The sequence below is a fragment of the Echiichthys vipera genome (assembly GCF_963691815.1).
Source record: "Echiichthys vipera genome assembly, chromosome: X".
In the NCBI taxonomy this organism is placed as follows: domain Eukaryota; kingdom Metazoa; phylum Chordata; class Actinopteri; order Perciformes; family Trachinidae; genus Echiichthys; species Echiichthys vipera.
Window position 1 is genome coordinate 25,926,449 of NC_139825.1, and position 24,043 is coordinate 25,950,491.

At 40.4% G+C, this 24,043-nt stretch overlaps 2 protein-coding genes across 2 annotated transcripts in view; both read right to left on the bottom strand.

Annotated features, from left to right (window-relative positions):
* Positions 1–4,491: 4,491 nt before the first annotated feature.
* Positions 4,492–21,104, bottom strand: LOC310965815 (inter-alpha-trypsin inhibitor heavy chain H3-like; the record flags this gene model as incomplete). The annotated part of the gene is made up of 20 exons (XM_083939568.1): positions 4,492–4,606; positions 4,706–4,790; positions 4,886–5,034; positions 5,381–5,549; positions 6,325–6,432; positions 6,989–7,072; positions 10,205–10,222; positions 10,554–10,780; positions 11,459–11,580; positions 11,676–11,855; positions 11,988–12,169; positions 13,225–13,335; positions 13,420–13,588; positions 14,345–14,461; positions 15,275–15,403; positions 19,098–19,208; positions 19,314–19,476; positions 20,118–20,222; positions 20,340–20,500; positions 21,033–21,104. 20 exons carry the CDS (start codon positions 21,102–21,104, stop codon positions 4,492–4,494), a joined length of 2,577 nt encoding a protein of 858 aa, XP_083795694.1.
* Positions 21,105–22,917: 1,813 nt separating this feature from the next.
* wnk2 (WNK lysine deficient protein kinase 2) overlaps positions 22,918–24,043 on the bottom strand; it is a gene marked incomplete at its 5' end in the record, with an annotated part of 29,055 nt that continues 27,929 nt past the window's right edge. The window contains one exon of the mRNA XM_083939569.1: positions 22,918–23,801. Coding sequence (XP_083795695.1) covers positions 23,502–23,801 — 300 coding nt within the window. The 3' untranslated portion in view covers positions 22,918–23,501. The remainder of the gene's footprint in view (positions 23,802–24,043) is intronic.

Sequence of the window (24,043 nt, forward strand, 5' to 3'; positions counted from 1 at the left end):
GGCTTCCTCCCACAGTCCAAGGACATGCAGAAGTTTGGTTAATTGATGACGCTATATTGCCCATTAGTGTTAATGGTTGTCTGTCTCTATGTGCTCTGCAATAGTCTGGTGTCCTGTCCAGGGTGGTAGCCTGCCTTACGCCCAATGTCAGATGGGATTGGTTCCAGGCCCCCGCAGATAATGGATTGTTTTGTTTTAGCATACTAAGCTGGGGGGGGGGAATTTTGTTTTATTAAATTGTTAATAAAATAAAAAATACTCAGTACTTTTCATTTGGCATGCACTTAATTCACACAGGAGTATATAAATGAGGCCTTACCATTTGGTTATGTCATAAAGACTATGACGGACTGACTGCACACGAGAGAAAGCCCTCAGGTGCGTATGGATCACAGACAGATAGAGAGTTGTGACGCATCCACGGCCATCAGTGGGAACAGGCGCTGTTGAGGATCAGACTTAGAGGAAATAAAAGCCAAATATGCACCTAAAGAGCCTGGTGGTTTTACTGCTAAAATTAAAATGATTTTTGTCTGACCAGAAGCAGCAGCTATATCGCTTTCGCCACATACACCAGACTGCATTGACAAAGGCAGTGATTTTACGGTGTCGCACTTTCACTTTCACACGTTCAGTCGGTAGGAACAGAGTCGAACTCACCAACGTATTGTCTTGGTTCGCCTTTCTACTGTGACAACAATCACTAACTCTAGCTTGGTCAAAATAAACCCTTAATTCCCCGAAAATACTGCGGCTCTGGCTCCAAATCTGTCCTCCGTTGCTTCTCTGATGCCTGAGCCCCCTCGCAGTCTCTCTCTCGTTCTACTTCCGATTATCTCTCCTCAAATTATCTCTTGCTGCATTCACTTGCACTTGGAGTTTCCCTCAATTTCAGTCACAACTTTGTATTTGTTTTTGGCATCAAAGTGGTTAGGTTTAGGTACAAACACTGAGTGATTAGGATGAGGCACCAAAACGACATAATTAGACAATCTATGATCATACAGGGGGTGCAGGTGGTAAAGCAATTCCACAACAAACTGATTGTATTTCTAGGCAACGTGGCCTGATTATAATATTTAATTATGTTTTGTTGACTGACACATTTCACTCCTCATCATTTAACATACAATAACAATACACACAGCCTCTCCGGGAACCATCACCTTATCGTGGTGGAGAGGTTTGTGTGTCCCTGTGAACCTGAGGGCTGTGTTGTCTGGAGCCTAGTGCTCCTGGTAGGGTCTCCCATGGCAAAGTGGTCTCAGGCGAGGGGCCGGACTAAGAATGGTTTCACAAAGACTCAATGGACAAACAACGAAGAGGAAGAGGGACCCTGCCCGGAGGAAGCCCGGGGCCCCCGTCTGGAGCCAGACCCAGACGCAGGGCTCGCCGGCGAGCGCCTGGTGGCCGGGTTTGCCACGGAGCACGGCCGGGCACAGCCCGAAAAAGTGACGTGGCACCTCCCTCCTCTCCATACTGTGGGCCCACCACTCGCAGGAGGAACCATTTGGGTTGGGTGCGATGCTGCACGGGTGGCAGTGAAGGTGAGGGGCCTCGACGGACCAGACACGGGCAGCAGAAGCTGGCTCTTGGGACGTGGAATGTCACCTCTCTGTCAGGGAAGGAGCCGGAGCTTGTGCAGGAGGTGGAGCACCACCAGTTAGATCTGGTGGGGCTTACCTCCACACACAGTCTCGTTTCTGGGGTACTCCTGGATAGGGGTTGGACACTATTCTTCTCTGGAGGTGCCCAGGGTGTGAGGCGCCGGGCGGGTGTTGGGATACGCTGGTGTTGGAGTCCACCCGGTGGACGAGAGGGTCACCTCCTTACGCCTGCGGGTGGTAGGGGGGAAAACTCTGACTGTTGTTTGTGCATATGCACCGAACAGCAGTTCAGAGTATTCAGCCTTCTTGGAGACCCTGAATGGAGTCCTGCATGGGGCTCCGTTAGGGGTCTCCATAGTTCTGCTGGGAGACTTTAACGCCCACGTGGGCAATGATGGAGACACCTGGAGAGGCGTGATTGGGAGGAACGGCCTCCCTGATCTAAATCCCAGTGGTCGTCAGTTATTAGACTTCTGTGCTAGTCAAGGGGCGGTAACCCTCAAACACCGTGGTGGACACCAGTGGTCAGGGAAGCTGTCCGACTGAAGAAGGAGGCCTTCCGGGATATGTTATCCCAGAAGACTCCGGAGGCAGTTGCAAGGTACCGACAGGCCAGAAGGGCTGCAGCCTCTGCTGTGTCAGAGGCAAAGCAGCGGGTGTGGGAGGAGTTCGGAGAAGCCATGGAGAAGGACTTTCGGGTGGCACCAAGGTGCTTCTGGAAAACCATTCGACATCTCAGGAGGGGGAAACGGGGAACCATCCAAGCTGTTTACAGTAAAGACGGGACGCTGGTGACCTCAGCCGATGAGGTAATCGGGCGGTGGAAGGAGCACTTTGAGGAACTCCTTAATCCGACTAACACGTCCTCTTTTGTAGAGGCAGAGCTGGAGGCTGATGGGGAATCATTGTCAATATCCCTGGCGGAAGTCACTGAGGTAGTCAAACAACTCCACAGTGGCAAAGCCCCAGGGATTGATGAGATTCGTCCAGAAATGCTGAAAGCTTTGGGTTGGGATGGGCTGTCTTGTTTGGCACGTCTCTTCAACATTGCGTGGAAGTCTGGGACAGTGCCAAGGGAGTGGCAGACTGGGGTAGTGGTTCCTCTTTTTAAAAAGGGGGACCAGAGGGTGTGTGCCAATTAAAGGGGTATCACACTACTCAGCCTCCCTGGTAAAGTCTACTCCAAGGTGCTGGAAAGGAGGGTTCGTCCTATGGTCGAACCTTAGATTGAAGAGGAACAATGTGGACCAGCTCTTCATTCTCGCAAGGATCCTGGAGGAGGCCTGGGAATATGCTCATCCAGTCTACATGTGTTTTGTGGATCTGGAGAAGGCATATGACCGGGTTCCTCGGGAGATACTGTGGGAGGTGCTGCGGGAGTATGGGGTGAGGGGGTGACTTCTGTGGGCCATCCAATCTCTGTACACCCAAAGCGAGAGCTATGTCCGGATCCTCGGGAGTAAGTCGGATTCGTTTCCGGTGGGGGTTGGCCTCCGCCAGGGGTGCGCTTTGTCACTAATCCTGTTTGTGATTTTCATGGACAGGCTATCAAGGTGTAGTCGTGGTGGGGAGGGGTTGCAGTTCGGTGGGCTGAGGATCTCGTCTCTGCTTTTCGCAGATGATGTGGTCCTGATGGCATCGTCAGTCAGTGACCTTCAGCACTCACTGGATCGGTTCGCAGCCGAGTGTGAAGCGGCTGGGATGAGGATCAGCATCTCTAAATCTGAGGCCATGGCTCTTAGCAGGAAACCGGTGGATTGCTTACTCCAGGTAGGGAATGAGTCCTTACCCCAAGTGAAGGAGTTCAAGTACCTCGGGATCATGTTCACGAGTGAGGGGACGATGGAGCGTGAGTTTGGCCGGAGAATCGGAGCAGCAGGGGCGGTGTTGCAGTCGCTCTACCGCACCGTTGTGACGAAAAGAGAGCTGAGCCGGAAGGCAAAGCTCTCGATCTACCGGTCAATCTTCGTTCCTACCCTCACCTATGGTCATGAAAGCTGGGTCATGACCAAAAGAACGAGGTCGCGGGTACAAGCGGCCGAAATGGGTTTTCTCAGGAGGGTGGCTGGAGTCTCCCTTAGAGATAGGGTGAGAAGTTCAGCCATCCCTGAGGAACTCGGAGTAGAGCCGCTGCTCCTTAGCGTTGAAAGGAGCCAATTGAGGTGGTTCGGGCATCTAGTAAGGATGCCCCCTGGGCGCCTCCCTAGGGAGGTGTTACAGGCACGTCCAGCTGGGAGGAGGCCTCGGGGAAGACCCAGGACTAGGTGGAGAGATTATATCTCCACACTGGCCTGGGAACGCCTCGGGATCCCCCAGTTAGAGCTGGTTAATGTGGCCCGGGAAAGGGAAGTTTGGGGTCCCCTGCTAAAGCTGCTGCCCCCACGACCCGACCCCGGATAAGCTGATGAAGATGAGAGGAGATGAGATGAGACAGATACAATCTGATGAATCATAGTATCTTTCCCCCTTCATTTCAGTTAAAGTTGCTTGTTATTACAGCATTACTGTACATGTAAATAATACATTATGTAAATATAGGCGAACATATCACTCCTTACATTCTGGTTTCATTGTGGATAAACAGACGTATGCAGGGTTGCAGGTACGTTTAGAAATAAGTTATTTTTTAATTACATGGAAAAACAAAAAGTGTGTGAATATTTCAAATCTTTTAGAATGAAATTACTAAATTGTAAGAATTATTCCATACAAAGGACCAGTGATACCATCAGACAAATCATTAAAGGTTCACACAAGACAACCAAAGATCTGGGATTCTATTTATTTGTTTATGTTTGGAACAGGTGAAAAGTATTTTTCCATGATATATATTTGTGTTTGCCTTATTATTCTTTGAAATGAAATGATTCAACTTGGTTCACAGTTAAAGTTGTGTCACGATGAAATCATCCAGACGTCTCTGCAGGACAGACTCAGCAGACATGAGCCAGCAATCCAATATCGGGTGAGAGATAATACTGTAGTCAACAGCATTAGTCCTTCAAAATAAATATAAATAGTCATATATTTGTGAATAATAGAGTTATAATAATTATAGCACCCCCAAACAACTCTCTTTTTCACATCAACTAATGTACCTGGTAACGTCAATCTCTTGGTCTTTGATCTTCAGTTTTGTTGAGTGACTTTGTTGCACCTCCTCATAAACAGCTGGCTTTAGAGCTGGACATAAACAAGACGAACAATAAAACAATGACACTGATTCAAAATATTGTTGACCTGATATGAAATCATACAAACAAATCCCTAGAGCTCACCTAAAATTCCTTCAGTGTTGCTGTCCGACGGCTGCTGTCTTAAAACCGGCCAGAGGAAGTTTTTGCCGTCCTTCTCATGAATTAAGATGACCACTCGTGTGTCTCCAGATGCAACATCAATTTCCTTGTCCCGCCTGATCACTGTCAAACTAGAAAAAATATGCACCTCATCTTAATATTCTTTTGGACTTAAACTTGTTTTAAAGCAAACGTTTAGGAAACATGCTGATTTGCTTATTTTCTGAATGTTAAAAGATAAGATTGATACCACTCTCATGTCTGCAAAAATATGAAGATACAGCCAGCTGCTGGATGCATTAAAGACATGACACAGAGTAAATAGATAGCCTGGCTCTGTCCAAGAGTGACAAAATTAGCCAAGCACTTCTAAAGCTCAATAATAAACATTTTGTATCAAATGTTTAATCTGTTCAAAAATCTTGGCTTCAAACAAGAAATCACAATTTTTACAGCAGGTATGTTCCTGACTATTACCTTCCAGCTGTGAGGAGATCCTGTCCAGTGTGGCGTGTCAATGTCTGTCCCTGACGTACAGTGATTTCACTGGTGTCGACCTCAACATACAGGTCAGTCTGGGAGTGGATGACAATCCTTTTGAAGCCTCCGTATGTTACTGAATCAAGTTCACCATTCACAGACAGCCCTAATACAAAAGAGAACAAATGCAACTCAACACTACACTTCAAGTATTGAGGTCCACCTTCAGATATATTTTAAAGTATGTAAAAATACTATGAATAACATTTTGTTGTTTTTTTCTGCATAAAAAGTAAAAAAAAAAACAACCTGAAAAGGCAGTGGAAGGACATTTACTCTTTCTGCCTAATTGAGAAAATCAATTCAATATGGTTCGAGACATCAGAGAGAATCAGTTATACATATTTGAGTAAGGCTGGAAGAAATGTTCTGAATATTCCAAATTCATGTTTAATTATCACACAGCCCGATGTTTGAGCCTCACGCTGCAGCTCTGTGGCCTTCAGGAATGTGAAAACATCTCTCTAATGACAAATCTTTGCAAGGATACAAGTCAGTATACACGTACTGTATGTACAAGTATGATACAGGAACTAGTTATGTAGAGCCATGATCAGGTGAAATTAGTTGCTGGTGCATATTGTTAAAATTCTGTTACATTGTTTTAAAGCATCTCCAAATATAATGTTATGTAGTTTTATCCTATGTTCTTGGATTTAAATGTCTAAAAAAATGTAGAATGGATAACACATTTCTATTCAGTTTTAGAACGTTTCTCGCATCTTTGCTGTTTTTGTTAATAGATAATTTTACCTAATTTGAAACACTATATAACTAACAGAGGGAGGAGAGAAAAAAAGAAGGATTTTATGTACACATGGAGAGTAAAAGGAAAAGGAATTTAGGAAAACAATGATGGCACAAAGAGGAACATTACTGACCAATGTTGGGATGATGAAGTAGTTTAAGGCGAACATCTCCAGTGACATCAAAGCATAGTGGAAGAGACAGATTCTCCGTTTTTAGTAAAAACCTGTGGGAAAGAGGAACTAGAGAGGAACACAGAGACACACACAGTCACACAGCAGAAGGAAACACTTGTCCTGGAATTGTTTTTACCCTCAACACCAATTTAACTAACTAAAGGTGAATTATAGCATGTTTGATAACAAATATCCAAATATCAAGACTTTGGTGTGGTAGCGATCAGTAACCCATGTCTGCACTTGTGTAGCACATAAAGAATTAAAGATGTGTACTATTACTTCTCAGCCTCAAGATTCAAAGAACACTTCAGCGTAATCCAAATTATCTTAATTTACTGTTTATGGTCACAAGACAGAACATCTTAGTTAAAGTACATCCTCTTCCACACAACAACAAATAGCTTTAGGCCTACAGTATACATATACAGTTCGTTACACTTTTGTTTATTTTGCCTGTGTTGTCAGTCTTTTTTACTTGATAATTCTGCTGATGAGCTGATAATGAGGGGAGGGCATCTTAATTTTTACATCAGAATTCATTATTTCACTTTTAAACGATTTCAAATAGAAATAGATTGTTTTGATGTAAACTTCACATGAATTACATGAGATACTCTACCATCGGTTGCTTTCTCGGCCCCCATGGTGGGAAGAACTTTCCTCACTTGAATATCCATATCCATATCCATACCCATACCCATATCTATATCCATAAAGAAAAGAGAATAATCATCAGTAAACATACATTTACACAAAGACAGTTATATACTGTAGTATATATTAATTTTACAAAGCTTTAGAGGATATTGTATTAAGTGACGCCCATGTCTAACATTGATTTAAATTGAAACAAAAAACGTACCACCTTTAAGTAAGATTAGGGAAAAGGACTTAGGCATTATACATCTGAAACTGCATTCACACCAAATCAGGCGTGAAAACGGCAGTCCTCAAATTCCTTTAAATATGGGTAGGCTGCAGAAAAGGTGACCTGCTTACCATGCATGCCATCTGGATTGTCAGGATATCACAAATTCACATGGGAACTACAGGATTACATAGGCCTATCACACTAAAATCCTGAGGAGCTAGTGGCAGTTGAGTGGGGAGTGGGCAGTAATGACGATGGAGAAGCTATAAAAATCTATATTTTTGTCGATCTGACACATTGGGCTGTTTTGTATGGACCTATAATTCATTGTATTTTCCCACTATATGTGTTATGATGCAAATGCCGAAAAGTTATATTACATTTTCCATCATGAAAGGACAGATTTAGAGAACTGCCTCTACAACAAAATTAGAAGGATTGATCAGAACTGTAAAAATAAGTTTACCTATATTACCCATGTGGAGCAGGGAATCAAACTGGACTGGTTGACTGGATAATTTCATTTTTTCTGGAAAATAAACATCTGTTATTATCTTGCATGTACATTTTATGCAAAATACACATTACTGCTAGTAATATTTAGGAAGATGCAGTAGAGTTATTTCAAGTTCCTGTAGTCTTTGCTAGTATTACAGTGATTTATCAAATAAATGTTTATTTTTGTAATTATGACCCTCTTTATGTTGTTATTAATCTGAGGTAACATAGGGACGATGCCCCCAAACTAGCATTTAGCCTGAACAGCGGTGAGATGTTGCTGTTTGTAACACTTGATTTGGTTGATCAATGCTAGAAGATGCTAGAAAAACAATAGGGTACATAAAATAAGTACAGCTGAAACGTCAGGTCGGACCACCATATTTAAAGACATAATGCACTCTTAAATGTGTTTTTTGACCTGTACACTTAATAATACGACAGCGCTGTGATGAAACACGTCAATGTTGCAAGTCTAGAGGTGACTCATGTCATCAAATTTAAAAAATGTGAACGCCCTCTTATCTGAGGTGGGCAGATTTAACTATATCTGTAGGCTAGTGGAACTTATAAAATACTTTGAAATAGTAGTGATTTGTTGATAAGCTTGCACCATCCTCCACCCTCAGTTTTTCTCTTCAGTTCTTGTTTTTAAACAAACATTCACTCATGAGAAATGTGCTGTATGCTATATGTGGTAAGCTATATACGGCATAGTAAATACATTATATTAGTTGTTAATCAATAGAGTGTGTCAAGCCGGAATGCAGCACATGTGTATCTATGTACAGCCAGTCTTACCTGGCATACTAGTTCTTGGATTTGCTGTAGAAAGATCGGATGATCATGTAACAGTAAGATAAGATTGTAGATTAGTTTGCATCCTTCCTACTGTCCATAAAATAAATGGACCAAACTTTTTAGAAGAGAAGGTGTACTGTCTGTTTTCATGTAACTTTGTGGTTATGATTAAAAAAAAATTCAAAAGCATATTTGAAGTGCAAAAGTTTATAAAATGCATTATATCATAAATGAATAAATAGTGTATTTGATGTCAGAGTGGTGCAGATGTGTAGGCCTATCTACATTATTAAATGATCTATATACTATTATTATACACATGATTTGTAAATAAGTTTGCACATAGCCTGTTTAGCGTGTGGAGTATTACAGTCACTGTACACAAGTTTAAGAACTCAGTAGCAACCTTCAAAATTGAGACTAGATTAATTTATATTCAATTTCAATCTCCAATAGCCCAAAGTAGAGTGGCATTCTACAAAACTTAAACATGAATCAAAGCGTTGACACTGCATATCAATAAACACAATTTTTCTTTTAACTTTTAAAACATAATGTAAACAACGCATTTCCTCATAAGAGAGAATGTATGCTCTATGTCTGCGGTATTCTGTCGGCTGTGTATAAAATACACTATTATTAATAAATTACTCTTTTATTTGTCAAGAATGTTGCAGATTTGTACCCATGTCTTACCTACGAAGGGCATACCAGGTGGTGCTGCTAAAAAGACAAATACAATAACGTGCAATTCAGATACAGTTCATGTACTTTAAAATAGTCATGATTTACATCAGTTTGCACCCTCACAAATTTGTCTAAAGCGTTCCCACTAAAAGACTTTTAAAGTTGGCAGATCTTGATTATCACACTACCTGACTGACTGGCAACAGGGGGTAACACACTATTACGTAGATATTTCACAAGTTGTTGGTGGGTGATTTTCAGCGATAAATCAATAAAGAGAAACAAAATAAGGTTTAAGGGAGTGTTGTCATCAACACATGTTCACAAAAGCATGTTTCCAAATGGCTTTGTTATTCATAGTTATAGTTTTAAGTAGGTGCAACAACAACTCTGGTCAGTGGTGCAAATGGGGTGAAAAATCAGGGCTTAAGTCCTGTGGGTTCAAGCTATGAGGGTGGGACCCCCAGGTCACTCTTTCTTGCCGATCTACAGAGGATTTTGTTAAAACACATTCAAATTTGAATTGCTATTGTACATTTAGACATAAATTCATGAAATGTTTGAGATATGGTATTTTGGCATCACTTAGGTGTATTCAAATTATGTAACTTTTTGGTCTTAGGGCCTAATTCAAGTGAATGAAATATGTTATATTATTATAACAACAATAGTAATCTGTCACAACACAACGGTGCAGATGTGTACATATTCCTTACCCCCTACACCACGGCTTGCTGTTAAAAAGAAAAAGAGGACAACATGGAATTATGATACAGTTTAGTAAAGTAATTTACTTTGAAATATTCATGATTTGTGGATTGGCGTGCACCCTCCTACACCCTCAATTTTTCCTGTAATTGTTTTTTTCACATGCACATTGTTCTGTAAAAAATAAAAGAGAATGTAAACCATGTATAAATTACATTATATTATCAATTAATCATAAGTGTTCACTGTTCAGACACTTAAGATGTGTACCTGTCTTATAACCTCGTCCTGTTGGAAAGAAAACGATAGTGACAAAAAATTTACATAAAGTAAGTAATTTACTTTAAAATATTCATGATGTTGACATATTAATTAATGCATGTTTTTAATTATTGTGAATTAATTATACATAAACATTACTGTCTAGTACCACACCCACATTTACAATTTATTTCATAAATACAAGAGCCATCAAACACTAGACAGGAAATTATTCTTATTAATAGATTAATAGATTGTGATTACACCACCTGTTGAAAAATTATGCTGAATAATAAATAGCTAAGAGAGAAATGTTGACACGTGATTGTGTTTGTTTGTTCACACTTCTGTTGCTTACGATTGCTCTGTGTTTTACGGAAGGGATGACCAAGCGCTACAGGTAGCGCCTGGGGAGGCTGTGCCGGTGCTGTTTCACCTTCTTTCGGTTTATGGAGCACATCTGTGTTCTCCCCCTGAGGCTTGGTAACCACCATAGATGTGAGTGGGGTTACAAAGCTGTACTTCAGCGACAGCTCCAAGGCCTCCTTCTTCACGTTCTCCTTCTCAGTTCCAGACAGCAGCAGCCTGCATTGCACATAATGTACATATATTTTAAACACACACATTGACATGACAGAAAAGTATGATGAAGTTATTTAAATTATCTTTTTAACTCTTAATGTTGTGTTTGCAGGCTTCCCCCACGATTACATTAAGGCAAGTTCATACATATAACTCCACTTAGCATTAACATTAGCTTAAGCTTGTTAGCTATGGCTGAAAAAATCTTCATTCAAATCTTCTTCAAAGTCGTCATTTCTGCAGCCAAAGTCCATTGTTTCAAAAATGTTCAATGTCATGTAAAGATAGAACATTCGAAAGGCGAAGCTACAGTAACTAAGGGATGTAGACAAAAATTATTCAACAACAATTATGATCATCAAATTGATAGTTTAGGTCATAGTGAAATTGCTGGACATGGTTCAAGCTTCTTAAATGTGATGATTTGTTGTGTTTTGTAATCTTTTAGAATCTCGATTTGGGTTTTGGACTTTTGGTCAGACAAAACAAGCAATTTAAAGATGTCACCTCAGGCTCCAGGAAACTGTGATGTTCTTTCCGCCAATATTTTCATATATTTATCTAATGGCATTACATTTAGAGACTCATCAATTAAATGATTGAATTATTAAGGTTGTAGCCCTTCACTAAATAACGAATTATAAACAAGAACAAAAAGAAAATGGTCGACACCATACTCACTCTTTCTCCAGAAGCTGTTTGACTGTGAGGTAGGCCCAAACCCTCTGGATGTGGCTGTCAGACACTGTTCCAGAGGACTCCATGGTGGCGTTTGTGTCAGAAAACGTCACCCTTTTATTACTCTGTCACAGTCCAAATTCATTATTAAGTCAGTGAACACACTTTCACAAACCGTTTAGAAAATAACAGCTGGTGTGCAGTGTGCAGTGATCCTTACTGAAATAGCCACAACTTGTGGAGTGAAGGTTTCAATGTTGTTGTCAGTGATCTGACCAGCCACCACAATCTCAGAGCCGTTATAATACTGACTGAAGTTAGTCTGGGTTAGATTGGTCCCACCATTATAGATCATTATCACATCTATCAACAGAGGAGTGGCCACCTCTTCATAGAAACCCTGTTGACATACAGCACCGACAGTGTCGGAGTGTTTAATCTCTCCAGTCAGTCACGATCAATATTATATGGGAATGTAACAAATCACATGGTAAACAGAGGATTTATAATGTAAACAAGTGATTTTGAATACCTTCAGCTGTAAATCAGCGTCAGAGTCGTCATAAATCCGTCGTGCTACACCATCGTTCTGCAGGGACATCTTCTCAAGGAACTCAAAATTGACATCAAAACCAAACCCGAGACAGTAGAGTGGGAATTTGTCTCTGATAGCCCCTTTGACATTTGACTGTATTTGTTCCACATTTGTCACCCCTGCCAAGACAAAAGACATGGTTTCAAAAGACAAATTCCCTCAAATAATCCACCCAATAACTATCCCATGATTAGTGGAAGCAATGTTGACGTTATTTTCATTTAAATTTCTGATGGGCCGAGCTTGTTGACAGAAGAAAAGTTTGAGAAGAAAGGCTGGAGTCAGGTCATTTTAAAATGATGACTGTGTCATTAGGGCCCTATTATTAATTTCTTTAAGTGATTGCTCACTTTTGTGAGCATGTGTGTTTTATTTTGGCTGCACAAATGAACAATCTGGGATAGGAGAAAAAAAAAGCTAGTTTGTATTTCTTTAATCAAATCACAATATCACCCAAGATGCGGCTAATAGCTGGCTTTACCTCAATAAGGCTAGCTCGATTGCCAATGACAACCAAAACTAGTTCTGTTTCATGCAGTGAAACGCCAGCACTGTGCTATTATTAAATATGTGAGCATAACCAATGATCAACATTTATTGTTTTAACTTTAGTTCTAACTTTAATTATCTAGTTAACATTGTGAAAAGGAACTACTTAAGTTTAGGCAACAAGTATACTTGGTTAGGATTATGGGTTAGGGAAAAGATTACGCATTGGCCTAAAAATGAGTCCCGGTTGAACGAAAGACAAAAACAGTCACTGCTGACTTTTGGTTTATTTGACCTTCTTACCTATACGTGGTATTTGGATGGTGTCTAGATGGCGACCCAATGTTTACAAAAGTGAGATGGTCAAGGTTAGGCATTAATCTCAAATTGTTAAGGTTAAATAGTTAGGGTTAGGCACTAGAATTGAATGGTTAAGTTAAGTATAGGTGGTCAGGAAGCAATCCCACAAGAGTTCTGGGCAATCTAGGGTTACCATCTAGACACACCCCGGCTTTTATAGTACTACATTGCATTATTTGCTCATTTGTTCTTTGCTTTGCTCTTGCAATGATAACTTTATCCTCTAGAGGTTGTGCCTCACAACAAAAATAAAAATGGGTCATTATGCAAAATCAGCCTATAAGGCTATTTTTTTTTGGTGAGGATGGTCTGGTTTTAATGTAACCTGTGGTCGGATCTCCATCAGTGAGCAGTATGAGGATAGACGCTGAACCCTCTCTGGGATGTTCATTCAGCATATGTGCTCCTTCCAACACTGCTCTGTTAATGTCGGTGGCTGAAATAAAATAAAAATGAATAATAATTTCTGCCACTATTGAAACAGTTGCTCCCCTCCATAAAATATTTATCAAAACCTCACCTCCTCTTTCTTTAATACCCTGAGCAAATGTCTTGGCACTCTCCAGGTTTTGCTTGTTGGCCTGAACAAGTTCTCGTTTCCAGTGAGAAATGCTGCCAGCAAAAGTGATAAGACCGAAGTGGTCATCCTCTGCCAGGTCGTTCAAGATGTGGATTAATGCTGTTCTGGTCTGGACAAAAACATCATTCACACTTTACAACTTGTGTAATATCATGTAATCATGTTATCATGTAATATTATTTGTATTAAATCATGGATTTATAAAGCTTTGTCATAAACTAAAATCCCTCCAGTGTTACAGTGACAATCTTTCACAAAAGCTGCATTTCCATTGCATTCGAATACCCAGTATAAGGCGGGTCTCCCTTACCAAAACTATCCTAATTTGAATGTGAGCCGCCCCTAAAGGCCGCTTGACTGGATTTTTGTTGCCCCTGCCAAAGAGCAGGTACTTTCTTCTCCCCTAAAAAAAGTCGGGTTGCTGATTGGATTTAACACTAAGTGGGATGTGACGTAGACGTGACTCGACGTCACAACAACATGCAACATTTTTAAAAGCAGAGAGAAGACACTTTTATCCAGCGGAGATGCTATTTTTTCTTTTCTTTTTTTAACCAGAATGTAGTAATGGTCGGATCTTGAAGTGCTCATAAGACTGTTTGAATCACAACCAGATTATTCAACCTGCAACTATTCTGTTTTTCTCACTTAGAGAAAGAAGTGCCAGAGTGCCGTTCTGGTGTATCGATGATGACGGGATGATTAAGACCATTTCAGAGTGATGCGTCACTCCTGTAGCCTGGTAAATCCCTCTGGGGGAGACACACTGAGTGAGACATTTGAGAGTGCATGCCCTGAAACTTTCCCAGCGGCCACATTTTACCTAAATGGAAATGTGACTAAACACACTCTTCAAATACTGTACCTGTTTAATTTTTCTGCCGTGCATTGAGCCACTTCGATCGATTACGAAGACGACATTTTTTGGTATGCGGGCAAGATGAGATGGAGCAAAGTGATGAACAAAGAACCCATCTGATGTCTTGAGGGGAGGAAGAAGAAAGTTTGATCGGTTAAAAAAAGGTTATTGAAAACACAGGGAAAGATAAAATATCCATTAAAGTAAGTATCCCCAAAGCAATTTCGGTCAAAAGCAACTGGACTTGTTTTTTTGTCTAGGAAGACGTTTCACCTCTCATCCAAGAGGCTTCATCAGTTCATGTACGCATCTAACCAGGCTGGGACTGGTCCAAATGTCTGGGTTGGAGATCCACAAGTGGTGTCTCAGACCTCCCCCTCTGTTTAGCGATGGTTTCGTTTTCGATCGTGTGGATGTACCCTGAGACACCACTTATCTCCAATTTACAAAGCTGCCCTTTCATCCCTTCCCAGGAGATTCAACAATCTAACCTCAAGGAACAACTGTTCAAAAATGGCCTCCTGTGACTCCAACGACTGTCGTTAAGACTCAATAGAGCACTAACAAAGTCGAAACCAACTTCCCACCAACAACTGCCACTCTAATGACGGTCGTTGGCACTTGGAGCACAAAGGGTTCCAGTGACATCATCGGCATTGTGAGAGGTTAAATACCTGGATCTCTACACCAGATAGTTGGACCAGTCCCAGCCCGGTCAGTTGCGTACATGAACTGATGAAGCCTCTTAGATGAGAGGTGAAACGTCTTCCTAGACAAAAAACCAAGTCCAGTTGCTTTTGACTGAAATTGCTTTGGGGATAACGATGACCTGGACGAATGAGAACATTCACAGGCTTAAAGTATGTATCATATTGTAACGATACAAATAGACCATTCAACATCAACAATCTACGAGAAAATCCACTCTTGCTCTACCTTGATGTCTCCCAGTGAGGTGTCCCTGTTCACATCATATACAATAACCAGATCTCCATTCATACCCTGCTCTCCACAGCTGTCACATGTTTTCTGTTGGTCCTCTGTCGGGTAGAAATACACCCACGCCTGGAAACAGAATGAATAGGGTATTGCTAGTATTGTATTGCCAGACCTGTCTCCACAGCACTGTCAGTACTTTATAAATGGTCTGCCTGCACAAGTGAACATTTCTGCTGTATTGAAAAAAAACACTCTAGCTCGTTTGTATTACTTTAAATCAATCACAATCGTCTTGGGAGGCAGCGCCGATCCCTGGATGCAGTGATGGTGCCCTTCAAAATAGATAATAGAGATAGCACCAGTTGACAGGCTGTATAACTGCGCTCTACATCCAGTTAGCCAGATTAGGTTTTACAAGGTAAATGCTTGATTATACCCACCAAACGAGTCACCCAATGAATTTGGAAAACTATGTTAACACTTGAGCTAGCTAACATGGGTTATAACGGTTAAGGCTAGAATTAGGTTAAAAGACAGGGTTAGGTAAGGGGAAACTTCTTTTTAAATATAAGTTAATGATGTAATTTATAAGTTCAAATAAACATCTGTGTGTTTATTTTTAACTGAAACCTGAAACCTGCTGTTCTTATTGAATCAAGTCCTCTCAACTTCAGTTTTATAAGTGAAGCTAGAGTTTATAAGAAAGGAGGAGGAGTGGCTGTCCTGTTTAATGATCCTCTCCAATGCAAGCAGATATCTTATAGAAACTTTGCCTTCTTTGAATATGTGGCTTTTAAGTTGAATTCTTCTTCCAGAATTATGTTTCTAAATGTCGGTCTCAGCCTTTTTTGAAGAATTTTCTGAACTGCTGTCTATAATCTGTATTGACTTTGACTGTGTAGTTATTGTTGGTGATTTTAACATTCATGTTGACAAACTCCATGACAAGGGGGCTAAAGAACTTCATTGTGTCATTGATAACCATGGATTTATTCAGCATGTTACCGAGCCCATACACAACAAAGGCCACACTTTGGACTTAGTCATGTCCAAAAGTGTTAGCATTTCTAAGGTTGCTGTGACTGATGCTCTTTCTGATCATCCCTGTGTTTTCTTTGAGAGTGCTGCCTCTGTGCAGAGTGATGTTCAAAGAAAAGTCATCACAAAACGTTATATCACTGAAAAAACCTGTGGACCATTTTTTCAGGCTTTCTCCTCCAAACCCATCCTCCCTTGTGTCTCAGTAAATGAGCTTGTTGATCATTTTAATGTGACAATTACAAATATGAATGATGCCATTGCACCCATTAAGGTGAAAGTGGTCCCTGGCAATAAAAAGTCTCCATGGAGAAATGCCACACTGGTAAGAACCGAAAAAAGAGAGTGTTGTAAAGCTGAACGCCGGTGGAGGAAAGAAAATTTCCAGGTTCACTATGACGTCTATAAAGAAAGACTTCAAATTTACAACTTGAAACTGAGAAATGCAAGATAATCCCTCTTCTCAGACATCATTGCCAAAAACAGTAATAATGCTCATTCCTTGTTTTCTACTGTTGACAGGCTAACAAACCCTACAGTGTCAGTAGCCCCTGAAATGCTTTCCACCAGAGCCTCCAATGAATTTGCCTCCTTTTTAAATGACAAAATTAAAAAAATTAGGCAATGCCTCCACATAAGGTGCAGGACATGTGCTGTCCGTGTGTTCACGTAAAACTAACTCAAATACCATGGCAAATTTTTCATGTGATTAACCTCCAGACCTTGGAGGACATTATACAAAACCTGAACTCCTCCTGCTGCCTCGATATTCTCCCAACAGACCTTTTCAAAGATGAATCAAACATGGCCTCAGATCTTCTACAGATTGTAAACACGTCTCTTCTTTCAGGTGTCTTTCCACAGGCCCTGAAAACTACTGTCATCAAGCCTCTCTTTAAAAAGAACAATTTAGAAACCTCACCGATAAACAATTATAGACCAATATCAAACCTCCAATTCCTCAGCAAAATCATTGAAAAAGCTGTTTTTAAGCAGCTGAACAACTTAATGATAATGAACAGCTGTTTTGATGTTTTCCAGTCAGGATTCAGACCACACCACAGCACTGAGACGGCTCTTGTTAAGGTCTTCAATGACATCCAGTTAAACACGGACAATGGCAAAATTTCAGTCTTAGTATAATTGGATCTCAGTGCTGCATTTGACACAGTCGATCACAACATATTACTAGACTGTCTGGAAAACTGGGTGGGACTTTCTGACTCAGCGTAAGACAAATGTTCTTCATTCTGGGGCCTCTTCTGTTTAATATCTACATGCTGCCACTGGCTCAGGTTATGAAAAACAACAAATTATGTTACCAAAGCTACGCAGACAACACACAAATCTACATAACTATATCACCAGGCAACTGTAGTCAAATACAAGCACTGAGCAGGTGCATCGAGCAGATCAACGATTTGATGAATTAAACAAAGAAAAAAGGAAGAACAGCAATGCTAAAAACCACAAACCAAGCCAGAAAATTAGGTATAATCATGGACTCAGACCTGAACTTCAACAGCCACATTAAAACAATTACAAAGTCAGCCTACTATCACCTAAAGAATATATCAAGGATAACAGGACTTATGTGTCAGCAGGACTTGTCCATGCATTTGTGTGTGTGTGTGTGTGTGTGTGTGTGTGTGTGTGTGTGTGTGTGTGTGTGTGTGTGTGTGTGTGTGTGTGTGTGTGTGTGTGTGTGTGTGTGTGTGTGTTGTGTGTGTGTGTGTGTGTGTGTGTGCGTGCGTGTGTGCGTGCGTGCGTGCGTGCGTGCGTGTTACCTTGATGCGTATCTTTTTGTCAGTGGCCAGTAATGGATCCATTAGTACTCACTGTTCTGGAGACAACTCCTCTACTGTTCACAAGACATCTGGAGCTCTTAACCTCTCACTGTGGGGTTATCTTGGCATAAAAGAAACCTCACACTCTCATATTTGAATAGCATGCTGGTGTCACTTCAGCTGCCCATCCCCTACTCACTTTTTCAGGAACTATAAAACGTAACTTTGCAGATCAAAATGTACAAACTCCCAGAAAATTGCAGGTCTGCTACAACTCTTTTTAAATCTAGACTGAAGACTTTTCGTTTGCCGCTGCTTTTCATCAAACAAAATATACATTATTTAAACTGCCTGTACTGCACTGAAACTTCCATTACATGTCTTGCAATGATATTTTACTGATATTATTCAAATGTCACTTTATATGTTTTGCAATGTTTTTCTTAAAATTTTAATAACTTTACTTGCCCAATGTTTTTAAACCTAATTTTATATGCATTTCTTTCGAATGCTTATGTAAAGCACTTAACAGTTACCTTGTTGTTGAATTGTGCTGTACAAATAAACTTGCCTTGCCTTGATGCCTGTGTATTGTTCGGTAGGTAAGATCTAGCATCTACCTGTTAGACAGAAGTAGTACTGTTTCCAGGTATTTTTGGACACAGTAAATTAACTTTTGGCTTCATCTGCCAATGAGCAGCTTTCATAGGAATGAACAGGATGCTGCCTCGAACGCTATATCAAGGTATATCTTAATACATCCATGCCAGGGAAAGGCATTAATAATGAGATTAACTTTCTTTCTAACCACATGTTCTCGTAGACAGCCGACTGCGTCATGAACAGAACTGTTCACGTGGTACTGCAGGACTCCACTGGAGGGCACATGAGAGAACTCAGACCATATAAAAATTCTTTGTAGTTTCTCTAAATATGGATCAGAATAAGATATCATTTCAGTGAAATACAGTATTTTGAATCCCTGCATGCTGTACCTGTTTGTCTGCATGTGTTCTGGTGATGGCATTAGACAGAGCTTTGGTTCTTAGTCCTCCTTTGACCTCGATGAAATTGATTCCTGCTTTCTCATTAATGTACACATCAACCTGGCATTGAGAATAAATTAAAATAGTTAGAAGCTCTGACCATGGAAGATGTTTTTACCCGAGCACTGGTTGACAACAGAACAGATAGATACAGGAAAGACACACCTTGAAGTCTTTGACAGGCTGCATGGGTCGAGCGTGGATTTGCAGCTCGTACTTGCCAAGCTTGCGTTTCAGCAGCTCCTCATATGTGAGTTCAAAGGTGACCTTTTTGTGGGCAGCCACGGTCACAGAGGTTTTAAATTCCTCCAGAGTTCTCCCCACAGAACTGCAACAGAGACAATAATCATTGCATTAAAACAGTCGTCCCCTTCTGGCCTTTGACCCCTTAAAATTAAACAATGTCACTTATGACCCACCATCACAGGTTAGGACGTAAGTATGGATATGAGACTTGAGTATTTCTCCTTCTCAGATTGTTTAATTTTAAAGATTTTAGAGACCTGAAGATGTTAAAGTAGCCAATATTTTAAAAGAGACAAAAGTATTTTGTGCAACAGAGAATGTTCTTTTCCTCATCCTAGTGGACACACAAGGCTCTTCTAGAAAATACAATATGACGCCACCAACCAGTCGATTGAAGTTTTCATGTACGTCTGGCCAGACTTAAATACGATATATAGTAAAGACTTTGGACAAAATTTATTTAAAAAGCATCACATTTTCTTGTGAAATGCGGCTGCTCCGACCAGGAATCACAGACCAAAATCTAAATAGTTCATCCTTGAGTCCAAGGGGACATTTGAGCCAAATTCGAATATATTGCATTCACAGGAAAGAGTCGGGCGGACAACCCGGAAACATAATGCCTCTGGCCACAGCCAATGCTGGCATGACATAAAATTACATAATGACATAAAAACAACCTGTATAAGAGCTGGAAATATATTGATCCGTTGGTCCATGTACCTGACAAGCCCAGCACTTTGGCCACGGGACACAGCGTCAGTGTACTGCTGCTGAGCCTTCTCTTTACCTTTCACAACACCATTGTACACTTGGCCATCTATAAACCTTGAGAAGATCAAGGAAAAGTATTTGTTTATATACATACCCATGATATATTTTCATGATTAATGCATAGTTTTTTATGTGCAAATTCCTGTAATTATTAGTTTTTGTTTCACACACATCCTGAATTTACTGATGAAGGCGTTCTTGGGAATCCGAACGAGGAATTCTATTTCCTTTGACTCGTTCACACGATTGGCCACGCGACTTTTGATGACAGTGGTTGCATAACGACTGGTCACCGTGGAGTTGATGTGAAAGCTGTAGATGTCCCAATCATCCTGAGCAAATACAAGAGGAGGCACATTACACAATAAAATAAATAGCTTGGTTAATCTCGTTGGCTGGCGACCAGATGACCAAAGATCAGATGAAAGTGAAAAACTATGAGCTGGTGGTAGGCATAAGTGAAAGCTTGTTGCTCTAACTAAAGAAACAGTCTCATTGTTTTGATTTCACATGACAATGACTCCCAATGATCCTTAACGTCAACCATCGAAAAATTGAATGATTAATGGAAAATAGCTTTTTGAATCAGTTATAGCAAATCCACATGAGTAATGCGCGCACACACACACAATAACGTGTTATGCCACGACATTGCATTGATTACTTACTATAATAGTTTTACTATAATGTAACGCAAATCAAATACCAGGTCTTGACCCTAATATTGAATGTATCAATTTAATGTAACTTTGTCTCCACAACAAACATTAGATATATGTTAATCAATCAGCAGTTAGATATAAATATCAACAGATTCATTTACTTGCAGTGTGGTGTTCTGTCCTTTTACTTTTGTGACTGTACCTTGTTTGGTAGTGTGGTAGCCAAAGCCAGCAGCAGCCCAAAGAGGGTGATTTGCACCACAGCTATCTCCATGATGGCTCCCACCAGAGTGCAGCCCGGGCAGCTGAACCTGCCTTTTAAACTCAAACAGACAAGAACAACACAAATGTGCACATGCATGTCAGAGGGCAAACTCCTCTTTCAACATCTTACTCACCTGCACACCCCCAGATATGCACACAGAGCAAACAGAAATTGGCATGACAGGGTGGAAAAGCAGATATTTATCAGAAATTCTACTGCTCGTGAACTTTACCGTTGAAGTTGTGGCGCAGACACAAGTTGGTTTGAGAACTTAAATACACAGACAATTTGGCTTTGTATCATATGTTAAGTATGCACTGTTATTGAAACAAGCAGGTGACAAATATTGTATGGTGTCAAGCAAAAATGAATTTATTATTTCTGTCTTCAAGTATGTACAGCTTTTGTGAAATAGTACCAATTTGACAAGGTCAGGGAATGGTGGGGAAAACAGGTGATACAGCAGGCAAAAGGAACCATACACCTAGCTTTCATTGCAAAGAAAGAGATCAAGTACAGGAGTAAAGCACAAAGAAAATAGCTGCATAGGAGATGTGCTCAAGACAAAGAAAAAGATTGAGATATGTCATCATGGAAGAAATTCTTTCTTTACGCCAGACCATTCAGTTTAAATAAAAATATTCTTACTGTGCAAACATGGAATGTTTTTAAAGCAAATTTATACATAAGGTTCAGTTTACTCATCACAATGTGTAATTTGTTTTAGTGATGTATAATGTCTTCTGTGGCGCTGAAAAGAGCTTTCAAAAATTTGAAAAAGTACCCTGATGATGCCAAAGATGCTATTGAGATGCATTATGGGAAATGTAGGTTCCAGCATTTCTAGAGCTTGACCTATATTCTGTCTGAATCATTACACTACTTTGTTTGTACAGAATACATCAAAACATTGATGCATTCAACAAACTATTCTTCAGAGGGAACTTTGCTACTAACAGTTATACAAGAGAAGTAAGTATTAAAAGTGAAAGTGTGTTTTGAGGCCACACTATTTAAATAACTGATAGCGTGATATTTGTTGGAGATCTTTGCATTAAGTCAGCCATAATACATACAACCAGCAGTATGAGCCAGATGATCTTGTGAGGCCAGCGTTGAATAAATATAATTAAGAAAACCTATGCATTGTACAAATGACATGTCAAACAGTTGTGGCTTCTCAATAATTCACATTCTTCATGTGCCTCTTACATTGTCATTTCATCAACACTTATCAAACAACGACAAACCACTCAGTAATTTCTGAAAAACCACAAAAGGCAACCATATGTAAAGCTACAGACTGCATTAGAAGAGGTATGGCATGATTATGATTTTGACTCAAATGTTGAGTCCTTCAGCCCTCCTTGTCGTATGATTTCAGCGCCAGCTTCTCTTAACAAGATCCTCTTGCAACTCACCACATCAAACTTTGCACATTCATTATATCCGTGTATTCATGCAGGCGGCAGTGCAGGCGGAAGAGCAACCCCTGTGAACTTTTGGTTTTACAATCTGTGATAATTTATGAGCTGCAACATGACCAGATTATACTGTTTAATTATGTTGTGTTGCTTCATCAAATATGTGTCAATCCACATTCATTATTCAAATCACATCATTTACCTTTGGAAGTGAAAGCATATTATAGAATATCTCGTCTGCTTTTTCTTCAAAAAACTGAAACTTCAATTCAAGGCACTCTCACGGGTGTTTTTCCACCTGAAGACAAAATTCAAGTTCATTCACATCTCTTAAGGATATTTCAATCACTTGTGCTGGAAGCATTTCATCGATGAAGAATGAAACCTATCCTTGGACTGAGAGAGCAGAGTAAAGCAACTGGTCCTAGTGACCATGATGTCAAGTCTTCACAGTGACGGCATGATGGTGGCTAACATGGCGTTGCATTAAGACACATATCTGCAGCACCAACCAATGGATTATCTAATGTTGACTGTACAAACACAGGAGCTATGTACAGACTAACAAGAATTCATATATACACACGGCAGCTTATATATAGGGATGTTATGAGCAACACAAACATGAACTATTTATGTACACGTACCATTAATAAACAGTACATTATGTACATGGTAACCGTACATTTACAAGCAATGACAGAAATCTGCTCTTTTAAGCCTGATTGAGCTAATTATACATCTTTGTATATACTACTACAATTACACTGCACTCAAGGGTTATGTACTGTAATATGGTGAGACATGAGGTATGTTGATGAAAATAAAACACATAACATAGTACTCAAGAATGGAGGCGAATATGTACATATGATTAAATACATGCTGGTTAAATATATACAGTATATGCTCATAAGATTGACTAGAACTATAATGAGACTTCTTTTTGGTAACGGAGTTGGAAGACACAATGCTACTCAGGTTAAAGAGTCCTGGCTTTGGGATCGGGTGGCTGATAAGATGGAGCTGGAATGGGGCTGGGGCTGTCCTGGTCTGAGGGCACAGCAGGAAAGGCAAAGACTCCTGAAGGGAGGGGGAAGAGCAAACCAGGCCACTGGCTAACAGAGAGAGGTGAGGACAAGGCCCTGAATGGAGCAGGAGAGTGTAGCTGGTAAGTGGGATGAGGCCCTGTGGAGGGTCTGGCCATCACTGTTGCCCTGGGGCTATCAGGCCATGACAGGGCGAGACTGCAGGCCTCTGGACCAGGAGCTGTCCATGATACCTAACAGGGTGAGATGAAGGGCAGATATTGATCTTCACAATAATGATAAACTGCATTTAGACATTAAGAAGGCAAATTGATAATGTATGATATAAGATAGCATTATATTTAAAGTTATACGCCATAAGAATTGAGATCTCTTGTTTCTAGCAACCTCTTTGGCAGTAAGATGTAATTTCAGGCGAGCTTGTTCTTTCAGAGCTCTCCATCTTGTCATGTTCAAAGTTACTATGTGGGTTGAC